We start from the raw sequence: 23,828 nt of genomic DNA, 5'->3' as shown, positions 1-23,828 counted from the left end.
ACGTCTCAATGCAAATAAGATCAAACAAAAACTAAAAAAGAACAAAGGAGCATGTTCTTCATATCAATCAATTAAGAGAAGTAATAACAAGTTGGAAGCGGCAGTCACTTGAAATACAATCAAAGCAATATTGCTGGCCTAAAGGTGCCATCACTATCCTTACCAGAAATACCTTGGTTGTACCTACCATGATAAAAACACTTGGAGCAGACCAATCTATAATGTACAGGTATGGTTTGTTCCCTCAGGGGTCAGTGGCATGGGATTGTAGGTAATCTTTCAGCGGTTGCCAAATGTCACAGAACCTGGATGATGCAGGTAAAAGTGTGGCATTCATGTCACACGTAGTGTCACAATATGTAAGATCTTGAATCCATGTCCTTACTGATGGAGAATATGGTCTGCCCCACTGTTGTGACACCTGACGCTTGGCTATCAATAAGGCCATTGCAAAGAACCTTCTAATGCTCCTTTTCAATGGCTTTTCATATCCCAAAAGGGCCATCAGGGGGGATGGAGATATGGAGTGCCCCACCATAATAGACAGTTGTTGGAAGACCTCCTCCCAGTACACGTTCACTGATGTGCACCGCTTTAGTTAAAATGCTAACGTTTCCGTTCTGCTACCTTACTTGCTGGTCTCAGTGGTAACTAGGAGCTTTTCATCCCCGAATTGTAAACTGGGCTGAGCAACAATTGTTTGTTATTAATTGTAATATTCCTATTGGAGCTAGTAAAGGTTAACTAAACTAAAAACAGTCTTATCTTTTTTTAAATGTAGCCTAAAACCAGTTCAAGAACAAAACTACACCTCACATTTTTGTGGGCGGCAGAAGGAATCATTTAGGGCACTTATCAACGCATGTAAAAGTAACAAGCTAATTCTCTGGCAGAATGTTCCTGCGCTGTTAAAAACAGAAATTAAATGTTTGTATCTACATGCTTCTTAGACTGCACTTGTCAGGCAGCGAAGGCAGGGCTGAGAGATTGCAGAGGTAGCTTTTAGCAAGGAGACAAGGCAAGGTAATATCGTACTACTCAAAATATAACTGAGGCCACTAAACGACAAAGGACAAGAGATAGGGGTATACTGGTACCTGAACAAGGGGTCTCCTTGTAGCTTAGGGAAAGCCCTTTGGACTGACTCCATCAGATTACTCTGAACTGTCATACAGCGAAGTCCTAGCAGGGCCTGCTGTATAGAGACTGTTGTATTCAGTGAGATTGACAACAATACTGAGGAAGTTAAGATTCCAAAGGAACTTGACACAACAACAGAAGTATTTCCCTTACCTGATCGGAGACCAAACCAGAGGTCATACTGTGAAGTGATATGAACTGTAACAGACAGTCGACCGAATTTGGAGTGGAAGGTAGAAACCAGAGTGGAAAGAATAACCAGAATACAGGACAGATAAGAAGGCAATAAGACAGTGAGAAAAACTAGGCAAGGAGTTTTAAACGGGGCTTCAGATAACAAGAACAGGAATACAGGATAAGCGGGCATGCTGTAACCAACAGGTATTGGAACTAGTAATGCCTTGTTGGTACAGAGAAAATGGAACTAGGATTCAGAACAAGGAATTCAAAAATGAAATGTACACAACAGGCACCGGAAGAAGATATGCCCTGATGGTGCATTGGATAAACCCAGGAATTCAGAAGAATGAAATAAAGGGAACCGCTGCCAACTCGGCGAAATTGACGTTGGAAGCCCAACAGGGAAAATGCAGACATCAGGATATCGGGCTCGAAAGGAGACTGAGAAACAAGCAAAACCCATAAGTACAAAACTGCTCATCTCAGGGCCACCACAAGAAATCAGGACACTGCAAAAAGCAGTAACAGGAATTATGAACTCTTCTCAAGGATTGAACAGTGCAGGCAACTGGAGAAGAAAGGAGAAGTTACCCACAATGGCAGTTGAAGCACCAGTTCTGAATGTATAAACCAGGCTTAAATGCATCTTCCCAGCACACAGGGTGATTGGAATGCAGAACAGGTGTGAGCGCAGGTGAGAGCAGTCAAAGTCCTTCCTCCACCTCTCTGCCTGAAGGAGTGCACAGAGATTCCAGGAAGCAACCAGAAATTCTAGAGTGGAACATGGATCAGATCTTATTTTGTAATGTGACAGTAAGCACATGCACGTACTGGAAGAGGTAAGACCGGGTTCCCGGTATAATATGATTAACCCAGTCTCCTCTTCAGCTCTCATGATAAGATACAGCATGCAAGTACCATAATGCATTTGTGGTTAATAAGTAAACCGAGTAATGGAATCTGAAGTGGATCCGATTTCCAAGAGGGTTGAATTGAATACTGAAGTTCAGCGCAGGCTCCAAACCAGTATTTTCAATGGCTGTAGGCTTGCAGGAGGTCTGAAAGCTGGTCAACCTGATGACCAGATCTCTGGATCCTGACCGCAATGGGAATTGCAACCGATATTGCAATGTAAATGGTACGAGTGTGAGTGTTCCATGACTTTTTTATTGTGCTTTTATATAACCAGTAAGCGTTTTCCTAGTTAAATAACTTGTCTTTTTAAGTTCCACAACCTATTCTCACTATTTGTGTCAGAAAAGTTGCTGTGCAATAACAACAATTTGCACAATTCAGGTTTTGAAAATGTTTTTTTTACCTGCTAGTTCTTTAAAAGGCCCATTCACATTTAGCAGGAGCATATGTCTGGTGACCAGTACTCAGCTGAACATGTATTGTTTATTTAAAATGTATTCTGTTTTCTTCTGCAGTGCTTTTGCACAGTACAACATGGATCAGTTCACTCCAGCAAAAATTGATGGATATGATGACCAGGTAAGAATACTGTTAGAACTGGCTATTTCTGGTAGGCTAAGGCTGACGCCAAAGCCAGGCAGAAACCACCATTCTAGTCCGGGCAAGGGAGTCACACGCCAAGATAACCCCTGCTCACCCCCTTGGTAGCTTGGCACAAGCAGTAAGGCTAAACTCTGAGGCAATGTGTAAAGCATTTGCGCCAGCACACAGCAGCAACAACATACTAGGCACACCACAAAAGGAACTCCACACAAGGTTATTATAAAATAACTTTTGTATTGTAAAAACACATCAGATAGAAGTCACACATGTACATTGTGCCAACTGGCACGGGCAATATTCACAAGGGATTATGTACAGGACAGGGCCACATGGGCCACTGTCAGAATCCGCACTTAGTAGAAATTGGAATGAGTATAGCACAAGATAAGTTATAAAAAAAAATCCAGTAACTACTGGGAGCAGGTACCAGGACCTCACTAGGACCACCTGTACTAAAAGAACAACCACCTAAGAATAAAATACATTTAGGGGTATTAACAAGAACACATTACCCATGATGCATGAAACACATTCAGAGGAGTAGTAAAGAAAGAAAACACATGATGCATAAAACTATACATTCAGCGGTGTAAGGAAAGAAAACACATGATGCCTAAAACATTCAGAGGTGTAAGACAAGGGAAGCACATGATGCATAAACCTACACATCCAGCGGTGTTCAGAACAAAGCACATGATGCAATAAACTACATTCAGAGGTGCAGCGCAAGAAGACACATGATGCCTAAAACATTCAGAGGTGCCAGAACAATACAATAGCGCAAAACACCTTAGCAATTACTATTAAAAACATAGAAATCACATTGCGCAGAACTTACATAAGCCACCACCTGTGGCAGTCCCTAGGCCAACTGGCCTTGTTGGGGCTCAGACGCCCTGTGTCCAAATGTCAGGGCACGCTGCCATGCAGCGCCAGTCCAGGGGTGCGCCACTGGCGCAAAACCTAAACGTAGCAGGTGCCCACTACTTGCTGGGCACCTGAGAACAATCACAAGGGCCTAAACGTTGCATCTGGCACGAAGTGCTGCGCAGCTGTAGCAGGTTTGGCACCACTGTGCCACCTCTGTCCCACACAGGGACTCTCTCTCCAATTGCGCCTAAACGGTGCAGCTGCCCACTAATTGCTGGGCAGCTGGAGAATCATGAAAAACTGTGGCAGGGCCTCCAGTAGCCCCTCTGGCGAAGTGCGCCACAAATGGTGGAGCCACACAGGCTCTGCAGCAAATTCTCTCTCTGGAGCCATCTGGCTCCTCAATAAAATGCCCCCTTGAGCCTAGCAGGCTCTTAGAACAACTGTGGGGTCGTTAGAGCCCCCTCTGGGGCTCGACGTCATGAAAATGGCCCCCGAGCCTCTCTGGGCTCTTAAATCACATAGGGCACCTCGAGCCTCTCGGGGCCCCAAACTCAAATGATGCCCCCAGAGCCTCGTGGCTCCAAACCATACAATGCCCCCGGAGGTCGCGCTACTGAGGGGCGTGGGCGGACACTGGCAATGTGTCCCGACGCCCCCCCCTCTTTGAAAGCACCCGCACTCACCGGCTGTCTTCTGGCGGGCGGGGCTCTCCTCCTCACACGGGAGCCTCGCTCCCTGCAGAACTCCTCCGGCGGTCGCTTTGGGGCCTCCTCTCCTCCTGGACTCTCCTAGATGCAGCAGGGCTCCCTCGCATCACGGGAGCCCTGCAAACCGGCCGCCAGGCTTCTTCTTTCTTCCCCCCGGGCTTCGGGGGCGGGCACTTCCGGCCGGCCGTGCTGGAATTGGCCGGCCGGCCAGCCACTTCCGGGTCGCTGCGGGCAGCGCAGCGGCCCTTCTCCTTAGGCAGCCAGGCGGGGGCTGATTTTTGCGGGCAAATGCCGGGTGGGCACCGGCTCTTTAAAAATAACCATACATCTAGGTGGGCACTCGATCGGCCCACAAGTCCGCCACAAAACTGGCCAGATGCCGGGTGGGCACCGGCGAAGCACAAGGGAAGCGCTCAAGAGCGCTACGAGCAAAATAAAGCACTCTTAAGTGCTGGAAGCCAAACAAAGCGCTCCCAGGGGCCAGGCAAAAGCGCTTCCAAGCGCTAGGGGCAAGAACAAAGAGCTAAAGACAAATAAAGCTCCAGTAAAAAGGTCCCCCCAGCAGGAAAATCCTCCAGGGTGCCCAGAAGACACCACCAGGTCCTGGGTCAGGGAAAAGGGAGCAGGCGCTCCCAGCACAGCAAAGTTTCCAATCCCCCCTGGCAAGGCAGAGGGGTCCCAGGGATTCCTTCCGTAGCCCAGCATATCCAGGGGCTGGGCAGGGCCCAGGGAGGCAAGCCTTCCCCTGGGCCCAAGTAGCAGCACGCCCCTGGCAGATTCAAGTCCAGAAAAACAAGAACATTTTGGAAGGGGACACTGCCCCTTTTTATACAGAGAAAAGTCTTTGAAGTCTTTGTGCAAGCAGTGTGAGAACCAGCTAGAACTGGTTATAGGGAAGTCCTGTCCGTATCAGGGACAGAGGTGACAGTCGCCCAGCGGGAGGTGGACCCAGCATTTTGGTCAGGCAGGCACAGCCCTTCACTATCAGGTGCTATCTCCTCCCACTTCCCTGGCAGCAGATGCTGCCTTTCATCCATGGGCTGACTCAGACAACCTCCTGGGCTCTCCAGCCCCGGTCACTCTCAAACCAGACAGTCAATCCACAAGCAGGCCCAGGCACTCCTGACCCAGGCTCACCAGCCAATCACACGCCAGACACAAATTACACAAATATGCCAACTTCTAAAAGTGGCACTTCTAGACTAGACACAATCATGCCGCATATACCATTTCGCAGCATTCAGTCTCACGAGTTCACTCATACCAAACTCGCCCCTGCACTCCCCACACATCAGGAACTACCATGGGCATACATATTCCCCATTCATTCCTATGGGAGGGCAGGTCACTCACCACACATACACAGAGAGCTCAAGCACTTTACACTGTACCACAGTGAAAAAGTGCGCAGAGGCCTAAAATCACCAACACCAGGTCACAGAAACAGGCTAGGAAAAAGCTAAAAGTCTCGGGGTGAACCTGCCTAAAGGGCCGGGTCCAACAAAAACATTAATGTAGTGATTTAAGTACTTCCTTTGTGTTTGATCTTCTTTTTTTTTTTTTTTTTATTAATCTCACTTTTTTCCCTTTCCCCACTTTTGACTCTCCTTTTCTTTAACTATTTAATTTATAGCACACATATACAAGGACCCCACTTTGATCTTAAATATAAATTTGTTTATTAACATTGTCAAAAAATGTATCTAAGAAACTTGGCTGCAAGCTTACATTCTGAAATTGTGACAATCGTAACATCTGCACCCTCATAATTGTACAATGATATACACATTGTAGAGTGTAACAATATAGGTGAGAATATTCGAAACGCGTAGTACGAATCTTATTGTCTATAAATGGAAATTCTTCACGTGACCTATGACTGATGTGCTTATGTAGTGTCAGTCTAGGGATTCATCCTTGTGAGCTTGAGAACAAAAGAGTGGTAAAGGCATTTCTGTTTTTGGACTTCAACCTGCATTTCTTGTGCTTAGTAGTACTGTACAGGAGGCTAAACACTTCCCTCGGCTTAGGAAGTCTAGGCCCAAATACACTGACCTCATGCCATCCTTCTGGTGCTACTAGCACTATGCAGTGTTTGACCCACATATACGCTGTATGGTCTACCTTGGCAACAGGTACCAGCTGCATTCATATATTGCCATCATGACAGTCTAAAAAAATAAAAAAAAAATGTCAGTTGTTCAAGGCAAAGGTAGCCCTTTCCAACTGGAGATGTTAGATTTTATACTGAACAATGGCTAAATACAGCCTCTTAAAAGTAAGGCACGAAACTGCATCATTTAACAGTTGAAATTGAGACCGCCCAACTGGGAGCCTTTCTAATCCATGTGAAGATCACACTTACTGGCTAAATCCAACACTTCTTGGTAATCCTTCGGAAAGAGGAAATATAAAAGGTTGGACCCCTGCCAATATACCGTATTTTACTGTGATCTGGCGGTCTCAAAGGGTCAGGGGTGGAACAAAGTCACCGAAGACCAGCACATCACCACCCTCGCTTGAGACCCTCCATCAGAGTCCACAGACACCCAACACAGCGGTCCACAACTTCAAACAATGGATCAACCACTGCGCCAACACCCTCGCCCTGCTCAGGAAACCCTCAAACAGGCGCACCAACACCAAAGCCATCTGGTTCAACGCCGACCTCCAGACTTCCAAGCAAACCTGCCAAAGACTTAGAGGTAGAGTAGCAGACTAGAGAGGAGTAGAAGGGAAGTCTCAATGAAGGGAGGCGCCCTGGTCTGCAGAGAAAGGAGGGCAGCCTTCTGAGGCAGTGTGAAACTTGACTTGTGCCAAAAGTATCGGTGGATATAGTGGTTTTTCTGGATGCATAGACGTTGGTAATGATCCAGCATATGTGTTCATATATGTTATTGCCTAGAAACAAACTGGCAGTTGTGTAATGAGATGTAAGTGTAGCTCACAATGCATGCGGATATTCTGTAATTGTTGTACCACAGCTGTAACTTTCTGGTACAAACGAGGACTATTTGTACTTTTGAAATATGACCACTCTATATTGTAGAATGATGTGTTGATGCTATGGACCTGTTCACTTGAAAACCAATAAACAGATGTTAAAAAAAAAAACTGCTGAAGATTTGAGAAGCAGTGGCGCCAAGACCAGACAACCACACGGCCCTTAAGGACGCCAAACGCAAGCATTGCCAACTCATCCGATCCGCAAAAAGGACCTTCTTCAAGGAACGCTTCGACAACAACGCACACAACAGCAAAGAGCTCTTCAGCATCGTTCAAGAGCTCCCCCAACTCCAGCTCCGACATCCCGCCATCGCAAGAACTCTGCAACTCCCTGGCCACCTTCTTCCACCGCAGATCGCAGACATCCACGACAGCTTCGACACCCAGACACCGACTGCACCCAGACACAGTCTACAGACGCTGACACCCCCGACTCAACGCCCTCCAAACACACCGATCTCCTGGAACAACGTTAACGACTAAGACCCCATCAAAATCATGAACACCATACTCTCCGACTCACCCTCCGACCTCTGCCCCCACCACATCTTCAACAAAGCAAGCACCATCATCTCACCCCCAACTACGAAAGATCATCAACGGTTCCTTTGAAACCCCACATTCCTGGAGAACTGGAAACACGCCGAAATCAAAAAGCCCAAAGCGGACCCCAAGGACCTCAAGAACTTTCGACCTATCTCCCTACTCCCGTTCCTGGCGTAAGTCATTGAAAAGACCCGTCAAACTGACAACTCACCCACTTCCTGGAGGAAAACATCCTGCACCCCTCCCAATCTGGTTTCCGCAGCAACCAAAGCACCAAAACCGCCTTCATCACCGCCACCGACGACATAAGGACCCTGCTGGACAATGGCGAAACAGTGGCCCTCATCCCACTAGATATCTTGGCTGCCTTAGACCAAGTCTGCCACCACACCCTGCGCCCCCGCCTCCACGATGCAGGGATCCGTGACAAAACCCTGAACTGGACCACCTCCTCACCGGCAGAACCCAGAGAGTCCGCTGTAGGAAGGTGGATATCGGACTATGGTTGCCCCCAACTTTTTTGCCTGGTGTTTTGCTGGTTTTTCGACTTGGTTGACCTGGGACCCTGCTATTCAGGACCCCAGGCCCACTGCTCTCTGTAAAATGGATTCCATGTACTCTAGGTACATATCTAATTGGATACTGAGTCACCTTATCAGTCCCTGTACAGCATACCTTAGGTATCCAGAGCATAGGTGTACCCAGGGCCTACCAGGGGCTGCAGCATGTATTATGCCACCCCTGGCTGGCCACCCAAATCTGACACAACTGGCTGCACGACAGCTGGGGCAAGGTGGTGTAATCACCCTTTGCTTTAGATATAGTATTCCTATATCTAACCCTAAAATGGACACATTTATTCCTATCAGTCACTCCTATGGCAGGCCTTATCAATCCTGAAGTGCTTGGAATTATGTGAGATGGTGCTCTGGTATAAAGCTGAGCCCGTTTGCAGCTTGCGGAACCAAGTCCTAATACCTGTTCCAGGATAACGCGTACGATATACTCTTAAGTGCATTATAATCCTCGCGGTTATTTGCCAACTTTGGTATCGCTTTATCAAAACATGTCGAGTAAGGTGTCATACGAATTGGAATACTAACCCCTCGCCAATTCTGGTGACGGGGTTAGCATTCCACCCTTCTAGAGGGACACAACATGTATGTAACTGTGAACCCCGGTTAAAGTTAACTCGAGCCTCAGCATCACGAAATGGATGCTGCCACCACAGACACAAGTCTGACCTCCTGCTGCTGGGAGTCCTTCCAGCGAGGAGAGCTCGGACAAAGGGTTTGCTGTCAGGGGCGGTGCTAGCACCATCCCAGACAGGGTTTTGTGTATCCCAGGTAGGCAGGGCTGAGAGGAAGGTGACTGCAAGTGGCACCCCGGTGCTCACTGTGCATTTGCCGGCTCAAACCAGTTCCAGGGGCACCCCAGCCCCTGAGCTGGGGAAAGTCCGGACAAGGGAGAGGGGTGTAACCACCCCCCTCCTGGTCCCACCCATGGGCAGGACCTAGTCGCGTGCCAGCCCCTTTTCTTAGAATAAAGGTAGGAGCGGCCCCCTTCCCAAATTAGATAATCTTGAATCTTGAACCACTTTCCACGAAAGGAACTCTTGATATTCCTTTCACGTTGAGGCAAGATGGCTGCCGTGGGGAAGGCTGTGTAGGCAGCTAGCTCCCTCGCTCCTGGCGTTCTATCATGAAGAGAAGGAGAAATCTAGTCATTCTACGCGATTAATTGTGCAAGAGTCGGCTATGGGGACTATTGCCAATTCTGTGGATAATTTCAAGTAACGGCTCATCTTACCTGGCGACGGTGACCGTGGAACACGCTGGTCAGTTCCGGCCAGCTACCGCTACTATCGCTGCTGTGGAAGCTGCCCCGGGCTGGGCTACTCGGAGAGACGGAGACGGAGCTGCGCAGAACCTGTAAGGCGTTTACCATTTCCTGATCGGAGGGTCGGACGCGGCGGCAGAGAGGCGTCGACCATTCCCGAGTAGATTCTGGCATTGGTGAAAGCGCCCAATAACTGATACTGACCTCACCGGAGTTTGGCTCGTGCAGGACAGACGGAGTTACGAAGATAGAACGTATTAAAACCGAAGAAGAGATAATCAACAAATTGCTACAAACTATCCCTGCGACAGGCGGAGTTTACGAATGTTGCTAAACTTTTTTGAGTTCAATCGGCGGTCTCCGCTGTGGCGTGCTACACTTTGTTTGTGTTGGGCACAGAGTAGCGTTTTTCCCGGCAGAGGTGGTTCACGGAAGAAAAAGAGGACGCCACTTCCACTTTCTATTGCCACACGCAGCAACAAGAAAACCGGCCCTGGGCTTGATTTGAAAAACGTAGAGCAAGAGAACGAGGAGATCGAAATGGCAGAGGCAACACCACTGATCCCTGGCAAAACCGTCACCAAACAGGGTAAGAACCCCAACAAGGGGGCTGCTATTAAATCTAATGAAATACCTGGCATAAAAAGCTCTGCGCTACAAACATTACCAGATTTGTTTGAAAAGCATGCTGCAAAAAAGAAAATAACTGATAATGATAATCAAAGTACCGATATGATTGCAACACAATCCTCTAATCAACCATCTACAAGTGGTGATAATCAGAATAACTCTAATAACTCTAATAATCCCTCTACTTTGATACCGATCGACTCTCTGAGGAAGGGCATTATGGGAATTGTAGTTCCAGCTCCAGGTGGAGCTATCACCAACAGAGCATGCTCTCTTCCATCGCTATCATTACTATCAAATGATGTGTTAAGCGACTTACGAAATGTAAAAGAAACTACTGTGCAGCAACATAATCAGGAGCTCCCTGAAAATTTTTACTCACTATCAGAACTTTCATCCGATGAAGCAACGGGTCTAAATAAAGACTGGGCAGATTTTAGTGGTGAGAGCCTATCTTCTGACGGTGAGATTAGTATGAGCCCTGATAATACTAATGCCGTTACCATCATAAAAAAGAAGCTGAGGAAGAAGAGATCTCTTCGTGCAGTGAGTCAAGAGACTGCTTCTAATTCACCAAATAACACGAATCTCCTATCTTCTAATCTAATATCTACCGCTTCTGTTGCCAATGATACACCGGGGTCTAGTCATAACTCTATACCTGATCCGACTCTGCCACAAGACAACAATGAAGAGATCACCCTGAAAACAATATTCGACACCATGATGAATCATAGGGCAGAGAGCAAGGCCGAGAATCAACGCACGCAAATGACATGTGCTAAAGTTAAAAACGCAGTACGACGTGCAATTAAATTATGCTCAGAGACTGCTGACAGGGTCACTGAAGCAGAGGCCAGGATATCTGTGCTAGAAGAAGAATGCATGGCCCAAAGACAGGAAGTGGGAGATTTCAAAGTACAAAAGGAGGATTTATCTGACAAACTAGCTAGTTTGGAAAATCAGGCCCGTAGAAGCAACTTGCGTTTTTTGGGGATCCCGGAAAATAAAGAAGGAGGTGACCCGAGGAAGTTCATCATCAATTTATTAAACGATGCTTTTCCCGAAATTACTGATTGGGACTGGGCTCGGGAAATACAACGAGCACATAGATTCCCTTTCACTGCAAGGAAACCACGACAAGGCCAAGAAAATTATCCTAGGGCCATTTTGGTGTCTTTTAATAATTTCCTTGCCCGTGAAGCGATTTTTGTAAACGCAAGACCAGATAAGAAAGCGGATGGTCTAGGTTGTCAGTTCTTTGTGCGACCAGACTATTGCCAAGCTACTGTGGCTCAACGATGGCAATTGAAGCAATTAATTCCTGATTTTCAGAAGAAAGAAGTAGCAGTATTTCTTCAAGGTCCTGCAAAACTAAAGACTATATTCAAGGGCCAAACAAAATACTTTATTTCTATAATTAAAGCCAAGGAGTACCTGGAGTCTCTTTGAATAATCAAGAAGAATTTCGATGTACAGTATGATAAATTCAGAACTTGAGTGTAGTAATTATACTGGTTAATAATTATTTAAATGCAGGACCATTATGCTTCTCTATTCTATACTTTCCTTCTTCTCTTCTGAATTTTCTTCTTCTCTCTCTTTTTTTTTTTCTTTCTCTTAGTAAGGACGCAATGGGCTAGGGACACGGCATCCATACGCTTCAGGAACTGACAGTTCCTGTGCCTCCTATAATGGGGAGGGTGGGGGGAGGGGTTCTGGGAATAAGGGTGGGGGTGGGCAAGGGCAGGGGTTGGTGGTGGGGGTGTAAGGCAGAGGTGTTCAACACAGGGATGAATATAAGGCATTCAAATGATGATACCGAAGAGCAAATGCTTGTGATGATGGTCGATAATTTTTTTCTTCTACTATTTCTGATATGTATAAAAAGGTGAAAATATGTACTATTAATATTAATGGTCTTAATGACTTAAAGAAGATCGCTATGTTTCGCACAATGCTCCAAATTCTGAATATCGATTTGCTATGTATTCAGGAAACTCATATTTCATGGGATAAACGTTTTCTTCTGAATAATTTGGGATTAGAAGTTCTGATTACATCTAAACAAATGGGCATTAAGAGAGGCGTTGCAATCTGTATGCGAAAGGGAGTAGGGAAATGCTTAAAAACATTATCTGATAAATGGGGCAGATGGGGGCTTGTTGAATAAAAAATTGGAAGCTGCAAATTTACCTTATGTTGTATCTATGGTCCCAATCTGGACGATGCCGAATTGTTTAATACCATGAACACTGAGTTATCCATCTGGACACAACCGATAATAGTTTGTGGAGACCTAAACATACATATGTCAGCTGACTGGAACATCAAATCAGGGAAGAGATATACAGGCCGTAAGATAAAAACTTATAAAGCACTTAGAGACCTGGTACTAAGTAATGGGCTAACTGATGTCTGGAATAAATTTCACTATAATGACCCCGGATACACTTTTTTTTCTATTCCTCATCAAATATTTGTCCGTTTAGATTACTTTTTTGTATCCTCAGTTTTTTTGGAGAAAATTCGTATTGAGATATTACCACAAGTCATCTCAGATCATAATCCTATAATTGCTGAGATGCAATTTTCTACTGATTGTCAAAACTTCACTAGATCCTGGTCATTTCAGAGAAATTTATTACTAGATGAAGATTATCTTCAATTTATGGTTAACATTATTAAAGATTACTTTCTTATAAATAACGATACTGCCTCCCCACAAGTAGTTTGGGATTCTTTTAAATCCATTGTACGGGGCGAGACAATCAGCTTTGCAAATTATAAGAGGAAAAAAAAACAAACAGAATTTAGGGATAGGCTAAACAAGATAAGGCAGGTCGAGCTGGAATTATCTACCGCATGTAAAAACAATACTAATATAGAGGATGCACAAACACGATTAACCATTGAACGTTCAGGTCTTCGTACACATATTGCTGATGAAGTAGCTGCAAAATTTAAACAATACAAAACGGAACGTTACGAATTTAGCGAACGTACGGGAAAAATTCTAGCACAGCGTTTACGACAAAAATCTTCTTTTAACGAAATACAATGTGTTAAAGATATAAATGGGGTCTCTCATGAAAGTAGGGAAGGAATATTAGAGGCATTTCATGGTTTCTACAAGATGCTGTATAACGATCATAACAATGAAGTTGACAAGACTCTTAATCCCACAGATTATCTACAAAACACTAATCAACTTTCTTTGTGTACAGATGATATAGATTTATTTGCTAGGTCAATAAGCTGGGAAGAGATCGAAAAGGCTATTACGAGCCTTGCAGCTGGCAAGGCTATGGGGCCCGATCAGATTCCCCTTGAATTTTATCGGACATTTAGACATTTGCTGAAACCAGAGCTGCTTAAAATTTTTAATGTAGCATTCCAAGACAAATCCCCTGATTCTTGGTCCACAGCCACTATAGTTGTTTTTGTCAAAAAGAACAAGGATCCAAAGGAATTAGGCTCGTATCGTCCCATTTCCCTTATTACGGCAGATAGTAAGATTTATTCTAAAATCCTTGCAAATAGACTAAATGATGTTATGGCAGGTTTGGTTTCTCACATTCAACACGGGTTTATTAAACACAGGGACACTACAGATCACGTTAAACGCGTTATTGCACTGTTGGATTGGGCTCAAGCAAAGGAATCCCCAGTCGGAGTGATCCTACTCGATGCTGAAAAAGCGTTTGATAGAGTAGACTGGGGATTCCTTTGGTCTGTACTAAAATGGAAGGGTTTTCCATCACAATTTATTAAAGCTGTACAGTCACTTTATTCTAATGCAAAGGGTGTAATAAGACTAGGCACGGATATCTCCAGACCATTTTCAATCACTAGGGGGACCAGACAAGGGTGCCCCTGCTCTCCACTTTTATTTGCACTTTATCTAGAACCCTATTTGAATAGATTAATCACAGAACCTGGCATCTCACCTGTCCGACTTCATGAGGTAGACCACAAAGTCTTAGCTTACGCAGACGATGTGGCCATTGTAACCTCTGATTCTTCTTCCGCCTTACCTAAAATAATAGAAGTTGCTAGTGAATTTGGTAAATTCTCTGGATACAAATTAAACATCTCAAAAACCCAAATTGTTCATTCTAAAACTGGTACTCCCACTGATATTCCATTAAATGCTACTGCCACATACCTTGGTGTAACTATATCATCTAAAATAGATGACATTGTTGGACTAAATCTGGATCCTTTACTTATATCCACTAACAGAACTCTTGAAAGGATAAATAATCTACATTTAACTTTATTTGGACGGACTAATGTCATTAAGATGTTGATTTTTCCAAAATTTCTTTATTTTTTCCGTACCATTCCCTTATTTTTCTCTATGTCCCTTTTTAATAAAATAGATAGGATGCTGTCCAGATTTTTATGGGGGTATCGCCGTTCAAGAAGATCTTTAAAGTGGTGTACCCTACCGCAAGGGCGTGCTGGGTTGGGATTTCCGAACTTCAGAATGTATTATTGGGCTATCACTCTTAAAACAATTAAGGTCTTATTATTTCATGATCGTGTTAATGAAATTTTTATGGCACCATCCATTTTCGAAATGCTTATGGGTGCTCATGTGCGCCAATGCTTAATGATATTTATGGAGCCGAGTTATTACAAAAAAACAAAATTTAAGGTTCTTCTTTCTGCTTTTTTGGGTTGGAGACAAATTAATAAAGCTTTACGGATAACCTCAAAATATAATTTTTATACACCTATCTGTTGCAATATTTCATTATTCGGTACTATTCAAGATATCCCTACACATCGATTCCGTCTGGGACAGATTCATTCAATTGGGCAACTGTACCAAAATGGGGTTCTAATGTCCTTCTCCGAACTTCAAGATATATTTGGCCTCTCCAGAAACGAATTTTTTAAATACTTACAAATTCGTAGTTTTCTGGAAAAAAAAAATCTCTTATATAGTGACGCAATGGAGACTAATGATGTCATGGAGAGTGGTAGGAGGGATAGTCGCATCGGTACAATCTATCAACTAATGGTTAACAGGTTGCAGGATGATCTCGAACAACAAGCCCAGAAATGGGAAAGGAAACTGTGTATAGAAGGGATAGATTTGGCAAGGGCGTTCGAGATTAGCAACAAAACATTAATCAACAGCTCTCTCAAAAGTCAACATTACATGGCGTCTTTAGATCTCTACTACACACCTGCTAAACTGGTCAAATGGAAAGCTACGAAAGGCATCAATTGTAGTCGTTGTGGAGCTTTAGCAGCAGACTCATGTCATATGTTTTTTAGCTGCTCTAAACTAACTGTATATATAAATAGGATAATAAAAGTTTCTGACTAATTTGCTTAATATTAATATCAAATTATGTCCATCTGTGATTATTTTTGGCATATATTTTCCATCTGAGAGCTTATCTGCTGATCAAGAACATTTTCTTTTCATTGGAATGTCTATTTACCGTTTCTGTATTACCTCAAGATGGTTAGATGTTGATCCACCATCATTCGAGCAATGGTTGGGAAAGCTGTTAAATGTTTATAGAATGGATAAAGCAGTGTATACATTGAAAGGACGGAGAAAGAAGATATTTGCTAGGAAATTATGGTCTCCTGTTGACAATTGGATCTAATTCAATAACGACCACATCTGTCAAAAGAGATTTCTTACGTTCTACATGTCTTATCTGTTTATATTCTCTTCCTTTCCTTTTTTTCTTACTTGGTTCTGTTATTAATGTATCAGCAACTATGTGAATGATTGTCATTGACAAAATGCTTTTTTCATCCTTGTATTTTGTATGCCTCTGCCATTGAAAATAAAAAAAAATTTTAAAAAAAAAGGAACTCTTGATATTCTCTGAAGACTCTCCCTTGTGGCTAAGGAGTAGCCACCCTGCACCCGCAGGCACCACCTAAGCATCGCGGTTTGCTGCACGTCCATCCTCCGGATCAAGACTGACCAGCTCGACGAGACCCGGATTCCCTGGCATCTCTGAACTCTACCTGCATCATCAGCCCAGCTGAGATTCGTGGGTGTGACGAGACCTGAGGGACCGGCCATCTGCAAAACCTGCACGACGCTTAACCAGCACGACCGCTGAGGGATCCTCGAGTGAGTCCACTGGGGTTTGAGAAGCCCCAACCCAGAGCAGATCCAGCACCGAAGTCCAGCCCCCCAGCATCCACGAGATCTGCGTGGGGCCCTTCTGCTCTTTGCTGCTTACTGCGTTGTCCGGTCACTTGCCCGTTGGCTAGTGGCCCTCCTGACGACATACCACGACGATTTCACCGCTGGTTTGGTTGCTCCAGACTGGCCCTTGCTCCCTTCCAAAAGAGGAGCACCCCGGACCCTCCTGGTCCTCTCCAGACGCCATCTTGACTCCACCGCGTGGGCTTGCCTTTGCCAAGGCTTGTTGCTCCAATCCTGGTACCAGCATCGCCGACAGCAGACACCCTCGTGGGACAGCTCGCACCTCCAGCCTGGTCGCCGACAACGCCTCCTGGCCCGTGTGACTGCAGAGTCCAGCGTCGCCCACTCACCTGATTGCGGTAACCTCATCCGGTGCCATCCTGGTGCCCACACAATCACTGGCTAGTGATTAAGAACTGAGTCCCCTCTGCTTTCAGGTCGTCTCCATCATCGATCCAGGCTTGGATCACATCGAACATCTTCACTGGTCGCCTGCCAGCAACTTCTTCTTTCAGGCTCCATAGACTACAACGAGGATTCCCGACGTCTTTTGAACCCTATGCAGCCGCAGCCCCTGGGCTAGGTAACCCGAGCATTTCGGTGCTCCAACGCAGGTTCACTATCCAAGTGTCCAGATCCTTTTTTGTTTAAGTCTACCTAGTCGGATTCGTCCGGAAACAGTAACTTTAGAAATACTAGCCTCCATAGACTTTGTCCCGCGTGAGAGTGCACACTCTGCACCCGATCTCCCTAGGCCTCCTGCTCCTAACCTTAGGGTTCAGTAGTGTAGTCCTAGCGATCCTGAAGCCTCTGGATCGTGTTACTCACCTGCTAGTATTTCGCATTCCACTTTTAGTGTATATGGTTTTTCGTGCCCCTCGGGCATTGGTGAAAATTGTGCAACTTAAAGTATTTTCGTAAGAGTTTTGTATTGTGCTTAGCTCCCTGACTCATAAAGAGTTCAGGGTAGACTTGTTATAAATAAATATACTTTATTTTTCATAACAACTTGTGTGGTGTCCTTTCACTTGGTGTTCAAGGGGTATATGTGATGGTAAAACAGCTGGCTTAACACACCCTCTAGAGTTTAGCCTGAAGACTGCTTTTGTCCACGCTACTAGGATAGCTGGTCTATAAGGTTGACTTACAACCAATCATCAATAAGGGTCGTTTGGTATGATACACAGTGATCACTAGAATAGTGAGCACTATATATCAGGCCAACTTCTCACATCCGCCTCCCCCATTCAGCAGAGAGTCTGCCTCCCCCATTCAGATCCGAAGCCACCACGATCACCTGCGGCATACCCCAAGGATCATCCCTCCCGTTTCAACATCTACATGGCACAGCTTACCGACATCGTCCGAGCGCACCACCTCAACATTATCTCATACGCCAAGGACACCCAGCTGATCCTCTCCCTCACTAAGAACCCAGCCACCGCCAAGTCCAAGCTTCACGAGGGAATGAAGGCCGTCACAGGGAATGAATGGATGAAGACAAGCCGGCTGAAAACTGAACTCTGACAAGACGGATGTCCTCATCCTTGGCTCCACCCCCACCGCTTGGGACGACTCCTGGTGGCAGGCCATGCTGGGTGATGCCCCGAAACCTACCAACCACGTGCGCAACCTGGGAGTCAACCTGGACTCAAGGCTCTCAATGACCCAGCAAGTCAACGCTGTTTCCTCCTCCTGCTTCAACACCCTCCGCATGCTACGCAAGATCTTCAAATGAATCCCCACCAAAACCAGACGGACGGTAACCCAAGCCCTCGTCAGCAGCAGGCTGGACTATGGCAACACCCTCTACGTGAGAACCACGGCCAAACTCCAGAAACTACTCCAAAGCATACAAAACTCCTCCGCACGCCTCGTCCTCTGAATCCACTGCCACATCACCGCCCATCTAAGAGACCTGCACTGGCTCCCGATCAAGAAGAGGATCACCTTCAAGCTCCTCACCCAAGCGCACAAAGCTCTCCACATCGCTGGACCAGCCTACCTCAACGAACGGCTTACTTTCTACACCCTGAACTGCCAGTTTCGCTCCTCTGACCTCACCCTTGCCTCCGTCCCACGCATCCGCCGAACGACTGGCGGCAGGTCATTTTACCACCTCACCACCAAGACATGGAACACCCTTCCCATCCACCTGCGACAGACCCAGGACCTGCCGACCTACAGGAGATTTCTCAAGACCTGGCTGTTCGACCAGTAGCTGCGTCACCCCCACCCCCTCTAGCACCTTGAGACCCTCACCGGTGAGTAGCGCGGTCTACAAATGATTGATTGATTGATTTTTGTGGTTTAGACCAGCTTGTGGTGTAAAACCCAGAAAGCTTTACATTTCTGGAAGTGTACAAAATACCAAATTCAGCAAGGAGATATTTGGGTAGATTGCGCACTGATTTCCCAAAGAAACCAATCTTAACACCTTCCATGCATCGGATGGCCCGGGGCTGTCCAAACCGCGCAGGAGTCATTTTTTTCAGCACCGCAGCGAGGGCGTTAAGGAATCAAAAACTAATGAAAGTAAGACTGAGAAATAGACATAGGGGACAATGTATTTTTTCATCTGTAATATTTTTTAGCTCTATAAAAGTTATACAGCTTCAAAGCCTGAAATAGCAGGCTAATCCAGCCTTAAAGGCCTGCTCCACCGTTAAAGGCCCAAGCCAAAGGCTTAATTTTATGGCTGGCCATTTGTGGTCGGTAAAGCCCAGCGGTATGTTACACTTACAACGCAACTTTTACGTCGTAATGCTGTTACAACGCAGCTATTACAACGCAGGATCCATTACATCGGATGCCATTACAACGCATGGCATTACATAGCAGATGCTATTACAACGCATACCATTACATCGTAAGTATTGGTAAGTATATAATTTTTTTTTATTTGATTTAATATTATATAATTTATTTAATTATTATTAATTATAAATAAAAATATTTATTTGTTTTTTAATATTATAAATTAAATATATTTATTTAAGTAATTTTTTAAATAAGTATGAGTATAGGAGTATATGTTTTGGGGTACTGAGGTATATGTTTTGGGGTGTTTGGGTATTTTTAGGTTTTAGAGCAGGGTTTGGGCTTTGGGGTATAGGGGTGTTTTTAGGTTTTAGGGCAGGGTTTTGGGTTTTGGGGTACAGGGGTGTTTTTAGGTTTTAGGGCAGGGTTTGGGTTTTGGGGTACAGGGGTGTTTTTAGGTTTTAGGGCAGGGTTTGAGTTTTGGGGTACAGGGGTGTTTTTAGGTTTTAGGGCAGGGTTTGGGTTTTGGGGTACAGGGGTGTTAGGTTTTAGGGCAGGGTTTGGGTTTTGGGGTACAGGGATGTTTTTAGGTTTCAGGGCAGGGTTTGGGTTTTGGGGTACAGGGGTGTTTTTAGGTTTTAGGGCAGGGTTTGAGTTTTGGGGTACAGGGGTGTTTTTAGGTTTTAGGGCAGGGTTTGGGGTACAGGGGTGTTAGGTTTCAGGGCAGGGTTTGGGTTTTGGGGTACAGGGGTGTTTTTAGGTTTCAGGGCAGGGTTTGGGTTTTGGGGTACAGGGGTGTTTTTAGGTTTCAGGGCAGGGTTTGGGTTTTGGGGTACAGGGGTGTTTTTAGGTTTCAGGGCAGGGTTTGGGTTTTGGGGTACAGGGGTGTTTTTAGGTTTTAGGGCAGGGTTTGGGTTTTGGAGTACAGGTGTGTTTTTAGGTTTTAGGGCAGGGTTTGAGTTTTGGGGTACAGGGGTGTTTTTAGGTTTTAGGGCAGGGTTTGGGTTTTGGGGTACAGGGGTGTTTTTAGGTTTCAGGGCAGGGTTTGGGTTTTGGGGTACAGGGGTGGTTTTAGGGCAGGGTTTGGGTTTTGGGGTACAGGGGTGTTTTTAGGTTTCAGGGCAGGGTTTGAGTTTTGGGGTACAGGGGTATTTTTAGGTTTTAGGGCTGGGTTTAGGTTTTGAGGTACAGGGGTATTTTTAGGTTTTAGGGATGGGTTTGGGTTTTGGGGTTCAGGGGTATTTTTAGGGTTTATTTTTTTAAAGTACGACTTTAATTAAATTAAATTAATTAAATAAATTATAATTAATTTATTAAATCAAATTAATTACAATTTTAAGATTAATTCAATTATATTAATTAAATTAATTAAATTTTAATAATTACTATTATAAAATTTATTAAATTAATAAAATTATATTTTAATTAAATTACATTAATTCCTATTTAAAATTATATTAAACTTATTTAAATAAATTATATTAATTAAATTTTTACAATTTTAATTATATTAGTAAAATAAAATTAATTAAATTAACTTAATTACATTTTTTTTAAAAAGTTATACTTACCTATACTTACGATGTTATGGTATGCGTTGTAATAGCATCTGCTATGTAGTATCCTGCGTTGTAATGGAACCTGCGTTGTAAAAGTTGCGATGTTACAGCATGCGTTGTAAAATAACGCGTTGTAACATCATAGATCCAGCCCAGCAAGCTACGGTGCCAACTTAGACGCTGCATCTGCGCACTGATATCAGATCTTTCATTTTCCGCGCCAGCCTAGCGCATATCCGTAAAGCGATTGTCCCTTAGTAATTCTTTTTACTCAACTTTTTTCAACTTTTGTCTGCCTCTTTTTTGAGTCTTCGACTCCTGGTTCACGAGGGATGCCACATTGTCTGACCAGCTTCAAGCCTTGTGACTCGTGTCACAAGCTGATGTCCGCGATGGACCTGAACCTAGTGTGCCTCTGGTGCCTGGAGCGCGACCACGATCCGAAGTCATGCTCCGATTGTCGGGCCAGAAAGCGGAATTTTTTGCAGGAGCAGGCATGAAAGCTTTTGAAGGCCCAGTAGTCTGCTCCACGTCACTACTGGTCTTGCTCGAGGGGAAGGTCTCGAGACCGGTCGCGGAGTCACCACACCTCGTCCGGGTGTTTGCACTCTTCGGGTAAGTTGAAGTACAAGGAGAAGCACAGTCTATCTTTGCCTTATCCCCGCCGGTCAGCTGACACAAGGTCTCACAAACCGCAGTCTCTGACAGACCCCAAAAGTTATGTCTCTGGTGTTTAGCCATGTTGCACAACTCAGTCCTGTGACCACAGCTCCCAGATGAATCCTAAGAAGATCTAGAAGCGCAAAGTCAAACTCTACTTCTCTGAACATTGATGAAAGTTGCATAAGACCAGTTAAATGTCAGTCAAGGGCGTGGACCCAGTCCTGCACTGAAGGCTGTTACCGCGATAGCTCCTTCTCCCACTACACATCTTCAGGTAAATCCTAATCGAAGAAGAAGAAACTCAAGAGGAAGCTGGATTCTTGTTCATACCGCCACTCTTAAGCAGAGAAGTTGCTGGGATGTCAAGACTCCCTTTCTGTGCGGATATCCTACAGAGCAGCCGATTCACAGAATTGTCCTGAAGCAACCTAACCTTTCCGAGTCAGTTAGTGATGCTGTAACAGGTAGAGCCGTCAGGGAGATCCAACCGGTTTAATCTATTTTTATTGTGACAAAACTCTTCTGCTTCCCTTGACGCCCCCAGTCCTTTTAAGTGCAGGGTTTTGGATCCACACCTTTACATCCAAGACCTCAATGTACTTACCAGTCTCCTTCTGCAGCTCTCAAGCCGCTTATGCTTACCCTCTAAAACGAATTGCTGTTCTTATTAGAGTCAGTGTAAGTTATTACCTCCATACCTAGAAGTACTAACTTTTCTGACAAATGTATAACCCACTTAATTCAACAGGGTTTCACCCTACCAGTCCTGTCAGTTCTGCCATGTAGTCCACTCTCATCAGAGTGGCTTTCAGAAGACTGTTTCTCCATTGAGGCAGGAAGCCCAGGCTCCTTTGCACAAAAGAGCCATAGAGAAGCTTCTTGGTTCGGAAACAAGGATTGGATGTTTTCCTCTTAATTCCTGGTGCGGAAGGAGGACAGGGGCCTTCTTCCGATTTTTTATTTATTTATTTATTTTTTTTTTTTTTGGATCAAGTTTATTGGATGTTTTGGAGAACAGCATACATTGGTAGCATTTCAGGTACATTATTTAAATACAGTACAAACAATAAAAGGCGACAGACTTGTAAGGCACTGATGGTTTGAATACAGCACACGTTCACAAATATTCACGTACCCGACCCACCCAAACCCCTCAAACTGGCAGTAAGTTAAACAATTTGCCCCATATTTTACCAAAAAATTCAGGGCATTCTCTGGCCTCGAAGAGGGGTTCCTCTTGGGCTCCACACCAGTCCACTCCCCATCTCCATTTCCACATATTAGGTAGCCTTTCTTGGGACCAGAGCACCACAATATTGCGCTTTGCTCCCGCTTTTGTTGTTCCTAGGAAGCGCTTATCGGCCCGGGGTCCATCGAGGCTGTCAAACACCCCCAGGAGCAGACGCAACGGGTCGTGGGGTCCTCTCATCCTAGGGTTTGTGTAAGCTCACGTTCCACCCCCGCCCAGAACGGTGCAAGGATGGGACATTGCCATACCATGTGATAAAAGTCCGCCGGAGCGTGGCTGCAGCGTGCGCAGGATGGGGAGGGCCGCATGCGGACGCTATACAAGCCGTGTGAAGATAATAGAGTTGGGCTAGACTCAACTTGGAGGAGGTCGTCAAGGTCTTGGGGGCCATAAGGGCATCTCTCCAATCTGGGTCCTCCAGGCGACCCAGCCATCTCTCCCAGCGGGTACGAAGCAGGTCTAGGGACGCGGGCCATTGTTAACCGGATAGCGATAAATCTGCGACACCCCCTCTCTGCCTAGGTTCCCCATCATCACTTGGGCCTCCAGGGGGCTAAATTCCGTGAGGGAGGTGGGGGCAAAATGTGGGTGTGGAGGGTGTGTCTAAGTTGTAAGTATTTGTAAAACTGGGAGGAGTAGAGGGAGTAGTGGTGTTGTAGGTCTGCAAAAGATCTGACATGGTCCCCAACCCAGATGTCTCCTAAGAGTGAGATCCCGATATGGTCCCATCGACGGAAGTCTTGGGGAGCCGAGACCACCTTCAGCCAAGCCCCACACCATAGAGGCGTCTGTCAGGTGAGTTTCTGATCCCACTTCACGTGGCAAAAGACAGCCCGCCAGGCCATAAGCACAGCTCTAGTGGCGGGGGGAAGAGCCTGTGGCTCGGGGTTCCCATACAGGTAGGCCTGGATTTGAGCGAAGTCCATTGACCTGATTTCCACCCGATACGCAGTGTCAGACCAGCC

General features: G+C 45.3%; 1 protein-coding gene across 1 annotated transcript in view; it reads left to right on the top strand.

Moving 5' to 3' along the window:
* Positions 1–23,828, top strand: part of CAPZA1 (capping actin protein of muscle Z-line subunit alpha 1) — a 228,595-nt gene that overhangs the window by 63,210 nt on the left and 141,557 nt on the right. The window contains exon 4 of the mRNA XM_086923344.1: positions 2,751–2,814. Coding sequence (XP_086779470.1) covers positions 2,751–2,814 — 64 coding nt within the window. The remainder of the gene's footprint in view (positions 1–2,750; positions 2,815–23,828) is intronic.

This window comes from Lissotriton vulgaris, chromosome 5 (genome assembly GCF_964263255.1).
Source record: "Lissotriton vulgaris chromosome 5, aLisVul1.2, whole genome shotgun sequence".
NCBI lineage: Eukaryota > Metazoa > Chordata > Amphibia > Caudata > Salamandridae > Lissotriton > Lissotriton vulgaris.
This window is presented reverse-complemented; position numbering and strand designations above follow the sequence as displayed.